We start from the raw sequence: 16,292 nt of genomic DNA on the forward strand, positions 1-16,292 counted from the left end.
ATGATGATGCTGATGATGATGATGCTGCTGCTGCTGCTGCTGCTGCTGATGATGATGATGATGAGTGACCGGGACTTATTGCGGGTTTCAACTATTTTAGTTGCGCACGAGGGCGATCACACTCCAATTTTTTCACGGTGCCCCTTTTTTTGGGGGGAGGAGAGGGTTTGAGGGCACCAACACACAAATTATACAAGTGCCCCTTGGCCAAAAGTTGGGGGGGGAGGGGTGCTAAAGCCGGCAAATTAAACTTTAGACAATAAAATCAAATTAAAATTTGGTTGCCACGGGTGATGATGCACTCCAGTCCCTCCGGCGCCCGCCTCTTCGTGCGGGTTTCAGCAGTGGATGAGCTGAGGCAGCTGTGGAGTCGGGCAATGGTACAGAGACGGAAATAGACTCCTATCAGCTAACCGTTCTCAGTGGCACTTAATAAAATCTAGGTCTATTATTTGAAGATGATTCAATTTATATTGGTTGAGTAGTGAAGGGTGAAGGGTGAAGGGTGAAGGGTCCTCTGTTGGTTTTGGTTGGAGCTGTTTGTTGCTCTGATACTAGGCAGCGGTTTAGAAAATGGGATCTCCCATGGAACATTGAGAAGGCCACTCGTGTCCCTCCTGGCCCAGCTTTTGGTTCCGGTTTCAGTAAGTCTGGGGGGCGAAGTGTGTCTCCACTGCAGACTGTGATGGTGCAGTGTGGAGAGCAGAACCTACTGGTCAGTGTACAGATGGATTTATTTGGAACCAGGCACCTGATTAAAGCAGCTGATCTGACCCTGGGGTCAACAGGTTGTCGGCCAACTGGGGTCTACTCTCAGAACCACACTGTCCTATTTCACTATGGGCTCCATGAATGTGACAGCACAGTAAAGGTAATGTGATTCTTGATCTAAAACCTTCTGCAAGCAGTGGGCCCCTGGGAGGAGGAATGCAAAATAGACTGTTTGTGCTGAACACTCTGAAATATTTGGACCTGTAATCAATTCCTGTAACAATATGATTTTAATGTAAGCTTTCATTTAGGCTGGACTTCATGTTCAGAATATTTTAATGAGACCTGTTTAAATGAGATACTCATGGAGGTTTCTTTCCCTGATTCAACCTTTTATTGATTGAATCAAAACCTGGGCATCTGGACTGAAGTACATGGTTACTAGACTGCCTTGAGCAATGTAATAGTGGAGGGTGAGATGAAGGGTTGTAGCTACATGGGTGACTTTTTTTTAATGTACATTTGGTGGTTTAGTTTTGATTTTCTGAGATTGGTTGGGACACAGTTGGAGTTCCATGCTGTTTTGACTTGTAGAAAGAATCATGGGAACTGATTGCTAAATATTCAAGTGTTCTTTATGCAAAAATGCTTGGAAAAATTGAGGCACCTCAATTTGATAAATACCTCTAGAGTAAAGGCAGAACATGTTTATGGTGAAATTTTACTGAGGAAACCTAGACTGAAGTCAATCCTTTGAAGGAATTCTCAGGATTGTTGGAATATGGCATGTTTAGTCTGACTCTTCATGACATGATACTACAAGTTCAAAATATGGTGTGACCATAGTCCTTTTTATTACAGATCAGAGTGCCTCTCCAGCCTGTGAGGCCTCCATATATACAGGTGCTCCCAAGGCATTGTGGGATCCCTTGGGACTCCAGGGGATAAGTCCTTTGGTGGTTAGATATGGTATTTACAGGTTTGAATGCATCATTATAAGTGACCATAAAGTACTGAGACCCAATGGAGCAGTTATCACTATTGCTGTCTTCATCCCTAAATCCTCTGCCTTTCTACCACTCCATCTGTTTATGGCACTTATTAAAACTTTGCTTATGTGGCCAAGCCTTTGGTCAAATATCTTGCGTCAATTCGAGCCAAACCTTTTTTCTGAACCTCCCGTGAAGTGCCTTAATGTTTTACTATGTCAAGTGAGTTATATAAATGCACAAGTGGATGATTGAGGTTCCCTTCCCCCAGAGGCTACAATATCTCTTCAAATGGATTTGGATAGGGCTGGGACTCTAATTAATAGAAGTATGAAGGGCTGTGTGTGTTTCTCTAAACACTGCTCTCTTGTCCAAGAATAACTCTCTTGTTCTGTACCTGACCCTGACCAGATCACATTTTCTCTCCCAGGTGACGGATGACCAGCTGATTTACACCAGCCCCCTGTACTGCAGGCCAAGCTGTATTGGAGGAGTCATTGTGAGAACCAGTGGAGCAGTTGTCCCTATTGTGTGTCATTATCCCAGGTAAGGTGGATAATTGACAGGCTCTCCTTTCCTCCAATGGGGGTTGGGGGTGGTGATGGGATTGTGAATTGGAAGTAAAGCTGGCCTTGCTCCTTCCCACAGGAAGAGGACAGTGAGCAGAAATGCAATCAATCCCACCTGGGTCCCCTTCTCCTCCACCAAGGCGGGAGAGGGACATCTGTCATTCTCCCTGCATCTGATGACTGGTAAGTGATCGTCAATTGTCTACCATGCCTGTTTTACCCATTCCTTGGAATCAAGTGAGGAACCCAAAGCTTGTGTTCCTGTGCTCATTCCCTTTCCAGTTAACTGGAGTGCTGAGCGTGCCTCCAATATCTACCACCTGGGTGACCTCATTAACATCGAGGCCTCTGTGATGACCATGAACCACATGCCTCTGAAGCTCTATATTGACTGCTGTATAGCTACACTGAGCCCAGACCAGGACTCCACCCCCAGATACAACATTATTGACTTCAATGGGTAAGGTCATAGGGCCCAAGTTTCAGCATCTGTTGAATACGTCGCACCTCCGACACTTACGTGACCTGCCTGGGCTCGAAGGTGCGCCGGAATAAATTACTGCAATTCTCCGGTCCTCCTGGACCTTGGCGTGGCGCAGCGTTCTCTTCCGGAGCGGAGCAAGCCTATAGTACTCTGCAGGTGGGCGGGGCTAAGCCCCTGTGTGTCTAAAAAGCCGGCATCGTTGCGCGTACGCGTTGCAACGTGCGCGCATGCGCAATGGAACCTCGACCTTGGCAATCGGCCATTTAAAGCGAGAACGTGGCACGCATTTAAAGCTGGCTGGGATTTTTGGTTGCAGGTAGGAAAAGGATTGAAAATTATTTTATTGATTTTTGTGCAGAGGAGTGCTGAAAAGGTGCTGCATATGTGCAAGCAAGGACATTGAAAGGGAAAACGTGTCAGACACTCATTTAAAGCTAGCTGGGATTTTTGGTTGCAGGTAGGAAAAGGATTGAACATTATTTTATTGCTTCTTGTGCAAAGGTACCACATAGGTGCAAGCAAGGACATTTAAAGGGAAAACGTGGCACTCTGTTACAGCGAGCTGTGTGATTTATGCGTGCAGTAAGGGAAGGGGTGAAAAGTCTTAAGTGATTCTTGGAGTGCAAAGGGGTGCTGCACATGTGCATGCAAGAAAAGGACTGTGTTTTTAATAATCACTGAGTGGAAATCCAGTACCTGTACAGCAAGAACGTGCAGCGAGAACGAAGAACTTCTTGCATGACGAAGTCGAGACACTAGTTAATGTCATTGAGGGTAGATGGCAGGAGCTGGACACCAGCAACAAAAGCCGCACAAAATTGGCACCCAAAGAAATCAAGAAATGCTGGGACCTGCTTGCAGACGAATACTGCGCAGTGGTGAATACCAGGAGATCTAGAACCCAGTGTAAAAAGAAATGGCAGGACCTTGGTCAAGTCGTTAGTGTAAGTAATATCTTCATTTTCTCAATGGAATTGCAATTCTAAATGTGACCAGCTGTATATGTCCCACCTGGCAGAAAGGCACCCTCTCTTAAAAGTTATATTTTCATCATTGCAGAAGAAATTGGCTCACAACAAAAGGGAAAGAACACGAACAGGAGGAGGCCCGCCAAATCTGCACCCACTGACACCCTTGGAACAGAGGGTCGCTGCCAGGATGAGTCGTGCCTGGAGAAAGGCAATCAGTGATGCACAAGCTGGGCCCACACGCTTGGGAGAGGGTAAGTCCTGAAAATGCATTGTGACCCTTTAAATCAACCTGCTGCCTCGCCTGCTATGTGCGAGACTATCCATGTCACCCATCCTGCCCACTCCTGTGCTGCTAACCATTTGACTGTTCGGTTATATTTTGCAGAACATGATGTCAATTCAGAGGACGAGTCGGATGCATGCGATCAAGACCAAGGTGGTGACGGGGAGGAGGGGCGAATGGATGTGTGTTCAGGGATATGAATGTCAATCGTAATATGGATCAGTTCATAGTGCAGGGCCTCACTATCCCAGAGAATACCATGAATTCTCCTGCAACATTCCACTCCTTCATCCACCCCCCATCCTTTCGTGGTGCTTTAAGTTCTGATGCGGCATGTCATCGTCTCCTCGCGTACCCATCCGCGCTTAGTGATGCAAGTTCTGGTAAGACGTTCCATGGTTTCACATCCTTTGAGGTTGAGAGTCACAGTAGTGGTGGTGGAATGCAGCTTGTAGCACCCAGGGCCCCATTATCAGAGGAAGCGGGTCCCAGTGGTGGTGATAGAATGCAGTGTGGAACACCCAGTGCCCCAGTGTCAGAGGAAGCGGGTCCCAGTGGTGGTGATAGAATGCAGTGTGGAACACCCAGTGCCCCAGTGTCAGAGGAAGCGGGTCCCAGTGGTGGTGATAGAATGCAGTGTGGAACACCCAGTGCCCCAGTGTCAGAGGAAGCGGGTCCCAGTGGTGGTGGAATGCAGTGTGGAACACCCAGTGCCCCAGTGTCAGAGGAAGCGGGTCCCAGTGGTGGTGGAGTTAGAATGCAGTGTGGAACACCCAGGGCCCCAGTGTCAGAGGAAGCGGGTCCCAGTGGTGGTGGAGTTAGAATGCAGTGTGGAACACCCAGGGCCCCAGTGTCAGAGGAAGCGGGTCCCAGTGGTGGTGGTAGAATGCAGTGTGGAACACTCAGGGCCTCAGTGTCAGAGGAAGCAGGTCCCAGTGGTGGTGGTGGAATGCAGTGTGGAACACCCAGGGCCCCAGTGTCAGAGGAAGCGGGTCCCAGTGGTGGTGGAGTTAGAATGCAGTGTGGAACACCCAGGGCCCCAGTGTCAGAGGAAGCGGGTCCCAGTGGTGGTGGTAGAATGCAGTGTGGAACACTCAGGGCCTCAGTGTCAGAGGAAGCAGGTCCCAGTGGTGGTGGTGGAATGCAGTGTGGAACACCCAGGGCCCCACCGTCCCACCCTGCGTCTCGCACTGGAGTGGTGCCACGAGGCAGAGCTGGGGGGAGAGTAAGGAGCACCCGAGTAGGCTCTCCTCAGATGCAGCGTTCAACAAATGGGCTTGACGTTATTGCATTGGGTGTGGAGGGCAATGACCTTACCCGTTCACTCGAGGGCACCATCAGAGGGGTTGGTGATGAGTTGACAGCGCTGTGTGGGCAAATAGCAGTTATGCCATGTGAACTGAGTGCAGGAATGGCACAGCCAGTGCAAATGCTGGCAGAAGCCATCAAAAAGTTAGCTGCTGCAATAAGCGCACACCTCCCTACCAATCAAATGCCCCTCCCACTGCAATCCCAGTATCAGCCTCTGTAGAGATCCAAGCAGGGACCCCCCCTCTCCACCGCCCCTCCCCCCCCCAAACCTTCTCTCTCTTCCCCTATCCACCCTCTCTTCCCCCCACCACCCCTTCTATTCCCCTACACCCCATCACCCCTTCTCTTCCCCTACACCCTCCCCCTCCCCATGAGGCAGTTCACATGCACAGAGATGTGGATGAGAGCTGGGTGCAGCCTTTCTTTGCTGCTGGTGTTGATGTAGTAGATTTGATGCCACTGTTGGAGATGTTTACAAATTGAAATTGTGTACTAAGTTTTGTAACTGTACAAGTATATAAGTGATCATAGAGTTGTGAAGTGATCTTAGTAAGTTGTTTACATTTACTGCGTTAAAGTTATCTTATGGTTGTTCAGTAATTCTGTTTACAGATTGAAATTGTTTACTACGTTTTCTAACTTTAGAACTATATAAATGTTTGGGGTTGTTAAGTGATCGGAAAGAGTCAAATCAAAATTGATACAACAGTGATTTTATTGCAGTAAAGTACATTGTAAAGATTTCAAATGTATTGTACATTGAGACAGAATCATGACAAGAGTGGTTTTATTATTATTGCACTAAAGTACATTGTCAGCACATCAATAAAGTTCATTACTTAACATTACAACTGATTCCTGGTCCATTAACATACCAAACACAATCTTTAAGGAACACCTGCAAAAGATATACATCCCTCATCCCTTCAGTCATGCGTGCCTCCTGCACCTAGCCATCACCGAGGGGCATGCTGGTGTGGTGTGTCGTGGCTCGGAGATCTCTCCTGATGCAGTGGGATGGGTGTCCGTGGACCGCGGAAGCCAGCGACTAATTGCACTACAGTATCTGAAACACACAAATTGGTCCTGCTGCTGGCTGCGAGGGGTTGGGTTGGGGGCTGGGGGGTGGAGCGGGGAGGGGAAGAGTGCTGTTTGGAGTGCAGAAGTGAGAAGGGACACACGGAGCGAAGGGTTGGGACGTGGGGCGGGTGCGGGGGGGGGGGGAGGTGCGGAGAGTGCTGCTGGGGGTATGGGAGACAATGGTGGGTTAGGGTGGCTTACAACACGTTAATCTAACAGTCTGTCACTGACGGAGGCACAATGCCAAACAGTTAGTTTTACAAATGAGGTGAGTCATTCAAGTAATAGGTTGGACTAATGGGGTATGATTTCCAAAGGATCAAATTAGCCATAATTAGGTGTTGATGTGCCTGCCTCAGCCAGGAGGCTACACTTGTTTTATTTATAAAAAGAGAAGCAACTATCCTCATTCAGCAGATATAAGGCAAGATATCATCAAAAGAGGTTTTTGGACATTTTAAAAGTGATGTTTAATGCTTCAGTCCTTTTTGTGTTTAATTCCCACCCCCTCTCCGGCTGTGTCTGCACTGAGTTTACCTCCAGGTAAGGTTGTTCTGAACTTATAAAAGTGGGTACTTACTCCAGCCTAAGTTAGTTTGTAGTAAGTTTTCACTGTCGAAACTTGCAAAACAGGCGTGAGTGGCTGGACACACCCCCTTTTGGAAAAAAAAATACCTTACCTAAAGCCAACCTCAACTAACTCAGTAGAACTGGAGCAAACTAATATCCGAGAATTGCAATTTCTAACATTCTCCAAACTAAACTAGTTGCTCCAAAAAAGTAGGAGCAACTCCACCCGAAACTTTATCTGGGCTGCATAAGTCACTCTCATAACTGTTTGGCGGAGGGAATCCATTCTTAATGATGCAGCTCTTTCTGACCCTCTTTCCAGTTGCCTGTTGGACAGCCGAGACGAAGGCTCCTTTTCTTCCTTCGTGTCACCGCGAGATCACCTGGATAAGCTTCAGTTCAAGCTGGGTGCATTCCGCTTCTTTGAGGACGACAGGGACTTGGTAAGAGGAGACCAGATGTTGAGACAGTGAGCGTTTGACACTGAGTAACTCCTGCATGTGCCTCCTGCAGATCTTCATCACTTGCCACCTGAAAGTAGCTGCAGCAGATCAGAGGCCAGATTCAGTCAACAAAGCTTGTTCCTTCCAGAAGCCAGCCAACCGGTGAGTGAAATCTAACCAACAATGGTGATCCTCTTTGGTCAGAATGCATCCATATGCCAATGATGTGCTTCCTTGTTTGTTTAGATGGTCCCTGGTGACTGAATTGGACCTGTCCATGGTGGAAGGATCCAATGAGGTTTGTGCCTGTTGTGATGGGGGCAACTGTGGAGCCCCGAGATTGCGATCTGGAGGAAGACTTCACTCCAGGGGCAGGAGAGAGGTCCTATCTGAGCTGGGTATGTTGTGGTGGTATTGGGTGTTGGGGCTATTGTTCGATGTTTGTTTGTAACTGGATGGAATGAATTGTTGCAGAGTCGGAGCCTGTGTGGGAGGGTGAAGCCTCCCTTGGACCACTGATCATTGTGGATGCTGATCTGAAGGACCTGGTTCATTTGAGAAGTGAAGCTGTCGAGACTCGTGAAGAGATTCCGAGTTCTTCTCCAGGTGAGTGTTGATTTTGAGAACCCAATTCCAGTCTAGTGACTCCTGACTCAATGGCTTCTCATTCTCTGCAGGTGAGGTGCTTTGGTTGTAACGTTGGCAGTTGGGGCCCTGATCTCAGCCACTCTGGTGGCCTTCTTCCTCTTCAGGAAACACACCTGAATCCTTTCTTTCATTTGCTTTTCCATCATTTGTCAAAAAATGTAGTAATAAATTTGAAATGTGACGTGCTTGAATTAGTCTTTGGTCTTGGTGTTTTGAACTGCAGTTGTTTCAAAGAACCCCTCGCCTGTGTTTAAATTCCACATTTCCCTTGCAACTGTTTTTTTTTAAATGAATAAATTCCTAGTGCAGCTGCTTGTGCTATCATGATACTGGTCACTGTGCCCATCCCACTCCCACTTTCCCTAATGAGCCCCCATTCCCTCCGACTGTTTCCAGCACATTAGTCGGTCCCGGTTCTCTGATTCAGTGAAATGGCCTTTTGCCCATCTGCAATATTTTATAACAGTTGAAGGCCACAGGGTTTTATTTATTGTCCAAATTGATCCCAGTAGTGTGCAGATCATTGTTGGAAGGTTGAAATCCCAGCTGGAACATAATATTGAGTGAAAAATTGGGTCTGCCTGTGTGGCCCTCCTTGGTAGAGCAAGACTGCTAATGCTGACAGGTGAAGAATGAATGAGTTTAGGCAGCAAAGGGCAGCCAACACCCTTGTAACTATTGGTGTGAGTCAACCATTCAGCAGAGAAAATGAGGGCCAGGGTTGAGTTACTGCAGATTATATAAATGTGTTTGCAAACTGTTTCCGTTTTGCTGGTAATGGTGCCATTCAACTGGGCTTTCTCCCAAAAGACAGACTCACTGACCCTAGCAGCTCCTTTACTCCCTGCACCTGCTGCCTACTTCCTTTCCCCTTCATTTGATTGACAAACCTGACCGCACAAATAATACATGGGAGAAAAATTCCAAGCTGAAGTGGAGCCTCCATTGGCTGATTGTCGCAGGATACTTGAAGTGGGTTAGTGTTGCAGCTGGTGATGTATGCAGGGAGAGGATTTGGGGAGTAAGGGGTGAAAACATCAATTCCTCCAGGAAAAGGAAGACCCACCAACGTTACATGGCGTTGGAACAAGTGGTGGTGAGGTATGAATTATCATAAGCTGCGGGGAGTGGAGGGCGGAGAGATTAAGGTGGCAGACCAGTGCTGCCAGCTTTCTCCCTTCAGTGAGCGGGTCCCTGGGCTTAGTGGCCGCTGCTGCCATCACAAACATTGGAGGGTGGGGTGGCGTTGTTTGGATCACAGCCACCATTTTGCTCGGCTGGATTCCCACCTGAGTTGGTGTGTTTTTTTTAAAGCTGACTTATTAAAGCTGTTTTAAATCAGTGGTGAGAATGCTGAACCGATTACCACTGAGTGATTGAAACAAATAGCATAGATGTATATAAAGGGAGGTTGGACCAGCATATCGGAGAAGGGATTGAGGGATATGCTGCTCGATTTTGATGAAAGACTGGAGGAGGCTCGAGTGGAGCATGGATTGGTTGGGCCGAATGGCCTGTTTCTGTGCTGTATATCCTGTGTAAAATCCCAGGCTGCTTGGCAAGCCCTTTGCAATATTTTTGCAGACCATTGGTTGAGAACCTCTGATCTGAAAGACATGAGACCAGATTTGGAGGCCTAGATTTTACTGATTCTCACCACCTGCCACTTTTTTGGGGTCAGTTGAAACTCAGCTGTACCTGAGTTTAAAAGGATGGAACCTGCATGCATACAGCACAGTAGGAGGCCACTTGACCATTTCTGCCTGTATTTAACATAGAAGCATAGAAAATAGGAGCAGTAGTAGGCTATTTGATCCTGTACCGCCATTCAATATGATCATGTCTGATCCTCTCTCTACACCATATTCCTGCTTTCTCTCCATACTCTTGTCTTGCTATGTCTCAAATATATTCCATGACTTGGTCTCCACAGCCTTCTGTGGTAGAAAATTCCACAGGTTCACCACATTCTGGAAATTTCTCATGTCCTGAATTTCCTACCCCTTATCTTGAGACACTGACCCCTTGTTCTAGACTTCCCAGTCAGGGGCAACATCCAGTCTGTCCAACCCCATCACAATGTTATATATTTCAATGAGATCTCCTCATTCTTCTAAACTCTAGTGAATACAGGCCTAGTTGACTGATTTCTCTCCTCATACAACAGTCCTGCCATCCCAAGGAATGAGTCTGGTGACCCTTTGCTGCACTGTCTCTGTGGAAAGTATAACCTTTAGTACTTTAATTCTATCATCTGGTGACTGACCCTTCTGCTAGAAAGTGTTCTCCTCCCCATTCCTTATTAAAACCTTCATAATTTTTGGAAAGTCTCTATTAAATCTCCCCTTCAACCTTTCAAATAAATAAATCTTCACTCCTCTGGATTAAATATTGTGCCTTTTTAAATGGATGTAAGTAATAAGGAGCTGCTGCCATCTTTCTACAGAAAGTAGATGGGGTTACAGACACCCAGCATTCAGTCAGCCAGGAAGTTGTGTGAGCAGGTTCTAGTCTCCCTCCAGTGCCAAGGGACTAGACCAAAGCAGCATCTCCTTAATTGGCCACTACAGATAGGTATGTTTTAGCCTCCACATACTGTAACTTCACTAAATGTGTTCCACTTTTAATATCCCTCAAGGGTTAGTTTTAATTGTCTTTTTTTTTAATTTTCTACAGGTACATAAAAAGGAAAAGAATAGTTAAAGTAAATGTTGGTCCCCTAGAGAATGAGACTGGGGAACAGGGAATTGGCAGACATTGAACAAATATTTTGTATTCTTCGGTAGACACTTTTTTACTGCTCCAATCATTGACCTGGACCTTATGTATTTGTCACTGGTCACCATCCAGCACCTGATGGCCTCCCTGCAGTAAGCTGGCTGCTGTGCATTCTCCCTGCCCCGCAGTGGGACAATGGAAAGCGTTGTGACATCGAGGAAGCCATGCCCCTGTCACTCCCTGCTCTCGGAGGCAAGCGGACTCATGTTGCCCAAAGATGGCACCCAAACTCACCGCAACCCCCTAGAGTAACAAAGCCCTTCCACCCCCGAAGGTGCCCCGCAGCCGCCGCCGACTTGGTGGCCAAATCTCTCCACCCGCGCATGTACTTGAGTGTAAGTCTGCAGGGAGGTTGTGCGCTGCCCAGGACACTCCTCCATCCTCCGGTGGCTGTGAAACACATCTGTCCACCAGTAATCTCCCACATAGAAGGTTACTGAACAAGATAAAAGTTCACGGGGTTGGGGGTAATATATTAGCATGGATAGAGGATTGGCTAACAGAAGAGTCGGGATAAATGGGTAATTTTCCATTTGGCGAACAGTAACTAGTGGGGTGCTGCAGGGATCGGTGCTGGGTCCTCAACTATGTACAATCTATTAATGACTTGGATGAAAGGACCGAGTGTAATGTAGCCAAGTTTGCTGGGTGGGAAAGCAAATTGTGAGGAGGACACAATCTGCAAAGAGATATGGACAAGCTAAGTGGGCAAAAATTTAGCAGCTGGAGTATAATGTGGGAAAATGTAAGGTTATCCACTTTGGCAGATATAATTGAGAAGCAAATTGTAATTTTAAATGAAGATAAATTGCAAAATGCTGCAGTACTGGGGGGGTCCTTGTGCAAGAAACAGTTAGTATGCAGCTACAGCAAGTAATCAGGAAGGCAAGTGGAATGTTGGCCTTTATTTCAAGGGGAATAGAATATAAAAGCAGGGAAGTCCTGCTACAACTGTACAGGGTATTGGTGAGGCCACACCTGGATTACTGTGTACAGTTTTAGTCTCTGTATTTAAGGAAGGATCTACTTGCATTGGAGGCTGTTCAGAGAAAGTTCACTAGGTTGCTTCTGGAGCTAAGGGGGTTGACTTATCAAGGTCGGTTGGGCCTATATCATTGGAGTTGAGAAGAATGTGAGATATTGAAACGTAAGATAATGAGGGAGCTTGACCAGATGGATGCAGAGAGGATATTTCCACTCTTGGGGACATAGTCTCAGAATAGGGGGCTGCCCATTTAAAACTGAGATGAGGAATTTCTTCTTGAGGGTTGTAAATCTATGGAACTCTCTGCCCCGGAGAGCTGCAGTCATTAATATATTTAAGCTGGTGATAGACAGGTTTTTGAGCGGATAAGGAAGGGAGCGGAGTTCATTCAGATCAGCCATGATCTTATTAATTGGCGGAGCATGCTCGAGGGACCAGGTTGCCAACTCCTGCTCCTATTATTCTTATACTTGTTCTGGGCTCCCTGACCAGAGGAAATATTTTTCCCGACCAATTCCTTTTAACCTACATCTCAATTAGATCACCCTTTAACCTTCTTTACTCAAGGAGCACAAACCTAGTCTAAGCAGCCTGTTTCTATAATTTAACCCTGTTAGCCCTAGTATATGATAGATATTGGCCAGAACACACAGAGCACTGCCCTGCTCTTCCAATAGTCCCATGGGATATTTTACAGCTGCTTGAGAGGGCAGATGGTGCTGCGGTTGAACGTCCCATCTGAAAGACACACCTCTACCAGTGCAGTGCTCCTTCAGTACTCTACTAGTGTTGGCCTGGATTTTGTGCTCCAGTCTCTGGAGTGGGATTTGAATACATGATCTTCTGACATCAGGTAGGAGAGCTACCTACTGAGGCAAATTCAATGTCTGATCTCCTCTGTACTAAACATTTTTAAAGACATTGACTCTTATGGTACTGAGGCCAACAGAGCAGAAAATCCCAGCTTCGATGCTTGGTCTGCTCAGTGTTAGCCAATCTCAGCAAGGGGAGCAGTGTGGGGGAATCGAGTTGGCCTCTGACCCTTGGCTAGGGAGGAGGCAAGTTAGCTGAAGATTCTTGCTCCTGATCACCATCTGGACACCCTGTCTGGAAAGTGCAGTTGTGAGGAGTGGATTCAAATTTATGATGCTGTTTTCCAATCCCCCACCTGCAACCCTATACTCCATCCCCAAATATCCACTTCCCAGCTCCACCCAGGGTCTGGAATCAGTAAAAAAAAAACTTCCCTCGGGCTGTACTTGTAACCTTTTTGTGTACATAGGTGTTTTCAGATCATGCTGCTCTCTGTAATGCCATGTATAATGCAAGTTCTGTTTCGTAATGTATGTTGCAAAGAAATCTAATTGTAACCTCACCCATTCCGTGTACTGTAATTTGATGACTGTATTACAATGTATCCTGAATTGTACCTCTGCAATGTAAAGCAAGCAAATGTATTGAATGGAACCGCTGTCAGTATCCAAATGTATTGTATGGAATTGCTGACTGCATCCAGATGTACTGAACTGCTTTCCAATGTATGTTGTAAATTTTTATATTCAAAGTATATTTTGAATTACAAAAAAAATCCACTTCCCAGCCCTACCACAGTCAAATAGCAAAAACACTCATTGGCTGAGCACACAAGAACAGTAGCCAATCAGGGTGAGGAATCTCTTTGAATCAATGCCTTCAGGTGAGGAGAAAATTGGAGTGGGGAACAAAAAGACCCAAACTAAAACAAACTGAACTTTCTCCTTTTGGGCTTCTGGGAGTCAAGGTATGGATTTGACCCAGCCTGATGAAATGGAAGACTCTATTCTCTTTCTCTCCCACTCCCTGCTGCCTTTAATGGTCTTGGCTGAAATAAGTTTGAGGATAGTCTTAACTCTTGGCACAACCCAGACTCACAGCACAAAACTAACTCTCAATCAGGTGCTTAAAAATGGTCGGTCTCACTCTCCCAGCTCACAAGGAGTGCCTAGTGTTAGAAGGGTAATGCCACCCTGGTGTAGGGGTCCTTGACCATGTCAGCTCAGTGTTAATGTTCATTGTTGGGGTCAGCATTCCCCTCCCAAATCTCCAACTACCATTGTAAAATGTCTGGGAATCTGGTACGAAAATAACATTGTGGGGAAAACTAGCCAGCCCTGGATACAGGGTTGCCAACCCTCCAGGAATACCCTGGAGTCTCCACAAAATAATGATAAATCTCCAGGACACTGCCGCAAGCAGAGAAATCACAGGAGCATTAAAATAAATTGTCTTTTTCATTTTCTCTGAGCACTTCTGTTTATTGATGATAAAAATATTGGAGAAAGGATAAAATGGTTGGCGGATTGGGAGTCAAAAATCATTTGAGTGGGTAATGAAGCGAGTCCGCTCTCCAATCGGGGTGGGTAGGTGGGGTGTCCCCAGGATGGACGTGTTGGAGGTCTTGTGATGAAACCTCCAGGAATATGTCCAAAGAGGAGTTGGCCATTCTGCCTGGGTATCGGAACACTCTGACTGGGTTACCGCCTCCACATCTTATCCATTCATAGAGTGGTTTTATATATTACACGAGTCGATCTCTCCTGGTGTTGTTCATGGGAAGTCCAGGATCTCTCTCTTGATCGCTATAGGGGCCCTGTGGAAGATTATACATAATAGAGGCCCAACTGGTCAGCCATGGTGCAATAGGTAACATGCTCGCACCTCAGTCAGAAGGTTGTGGGTTCAAGTCCCACTTGAGGGAGTTGAGCAGGTGATCCAGGCCAACACTTCCAGTGCAGTACTGAGAGAGTGCTGCACTGTCGGAGGTGCCGTCTTACGGATAAGACATTAAACTGAGACTCTGCCTGTAATTCTGTCATTACAACTGTGACCACACTTCAAAAATTCTTTGTTGACTGTAAAGTGCTTTTGGATGTTCCGTGGTTGTGAAATGTGCTATATAGACACAAGGGGCGAGATCTTCGGCTTTCCGTCTTCAGGGTGAAAACAGAGGCGAGGCAGGAAATTTACTGCCCAATTAACGTTAGCGATTAATTGCTTAACTTTCAACATTTGGGCTCTGTGCCAGAGGTGGAGCACAAAGGGAGGCGTTGAACTACTTTTTCAGCGCAAAAACAGGAACCTCGCCAACTTTAGTGCGGGGCCAGGGGCGTTCAGGGAGAGGCCTTGGGAGGGGAAAAAACGTCAAAAGATCATTAAAGAAACATTGCCAACACCCTAACCAACACCCTAACCTCACAAATTGCTGCAAAAATGAAAACATAAAAAATTTGAACTTACCATTTTTCCAGTTTATCCAACTCACCACCGCCGACAGGGCTGTGTTTTCCCTGGTAGTCATCGTGGGGCGCGTTTCGCGACGTACGGGTCGAGTGAGACTCGAAACTCGCAGCGGTGTCACAATGTGAGCCGGTGCACACCTGGCGCAGCTCTCCCCGGTGTTTCTAAGCGCCACCGCAAAAAACGAATCCAGGAGCGCGACAGGGTGAAAAACAGCTGACCGACAGATTTTTCGCCGCGGAGGGTCAAAACCCGGCAAAAACCCAGTCGCAAATGACCCCAAAATCCAGCCCAAGTTCTTTCTTTCTTTTCACTGGGTATACAAATGGGATTGTCCATTTTACTGTAGTAGAACCACACTAAAACATGGTACATCGGGACACTTCCTCCAATGGGGCCGTGCCACACTACGTGAGCACAGTTTCTGCCGAAACCAAACCACAGGTTCCTGAGGCGGCGGTTAATCGCCCCCAATAAACCACAGCCATCTTCCTCCACATCTTCCTGCCAAGGTCATGAACAACACACCACAGCACTCCATAAACCAATTAATCAGCAAGGCTAAGAATTATAGCACAGCATTGGCTGACTTTCCCCCCCTTCCATAATCGACACTAAGGCAAATTGATCAGCACCACCGCCAAAATTAGTAAGCTCAGGACAAGTTCAGAAGTTAAATGTGGTGTCTGCTTGCCTGTCTGGTTCAGTTCCACCCTGTCCATCCTGAGTGAGCCATTGGGTCATAGATCAGGAGCTGGGATTCCAGGGCTGGGACTAAGGAGTGGGCAGGGGACGGTTGGAGAGGGGGCGGAGGTCTCCGGGGAGGTCGCAGAGTAACAGAAGAGGGTGGGGGCAGGAAGGTAGGGGAAGGGGATGGGGGGCAGGGACAGTTGCAGGGGGTGGGGGTTGGACCAGCTGGTTTGGCAGGGTTCGTACAGGGGGTGGGGAACAGTGCGAGTGGTGAGGTGCTGGGGCACATAGTGGCCAGTGAAGGGGAAAGGTGTGGGAACGGGGGCGGTGGGTGGGGCTAGGAGGTAGGTAACAGACATCGGGGTGCAGGAATTGTGGACGGGGTGGGGTCAGTATGTGCCAGCATCAGTGGGGGGAGGGGGCAGGGGATAGTTAGCTGGGTGCTGGAATTGGGGATGTGGGTGAGCTCAGGAGCCAGGAATGGGAGAGGAGGGAAGCTCAATT

The 16,292-nt window shown here is 47.2% G+C and overlaps 1 protein-coding gene across 1 annotated transcript; it reads left to right on the top strand.

Moving 5' to 3' along the window:
- Positions 1-15,226, top strand: LOC139241582 (zona pellucida sperm-binding protein 3-like). Its single transcript, XM_070870061.1, has 10 exons — positions 1-84; positions 680-871; positions 2,131-2,246; positions 2,349-2,452; positions 2,552-2,729; positions 7,291-7,411; positions 7,482-7,573; positions 7,658-7,709; positions 10,966-11,172; positions 15,110-15,226. Exons 1-10 carry the CDS (start codon positions 1-3, stop codon positions 15,224-15,226), a joined length of 1,263 nt encoding a protein of 420 aa, XP_070726162.1.
- The last annotated feature ends 1,066 nt before the right edge of the window (positions 15,227-16,292 follow it).

This window comes from Pristiophorus japonicus, unplaced genomic scaffold (genome assembly GCF_044704955.1).
Source record: "Pristiophorus japonicus isolate sPriJap1 unplaced genomic scaffold, sPriJap1.hap1 HAP1_SCAFFOLD_1115, whole genome shotgun sequence".
Taxonomy (NCBI): Eukaryota; Metazoa; Chordata; class Chondrichthyes; family Pristiophoridae; genus Pristiophorus; species Pristiophorus japonicus.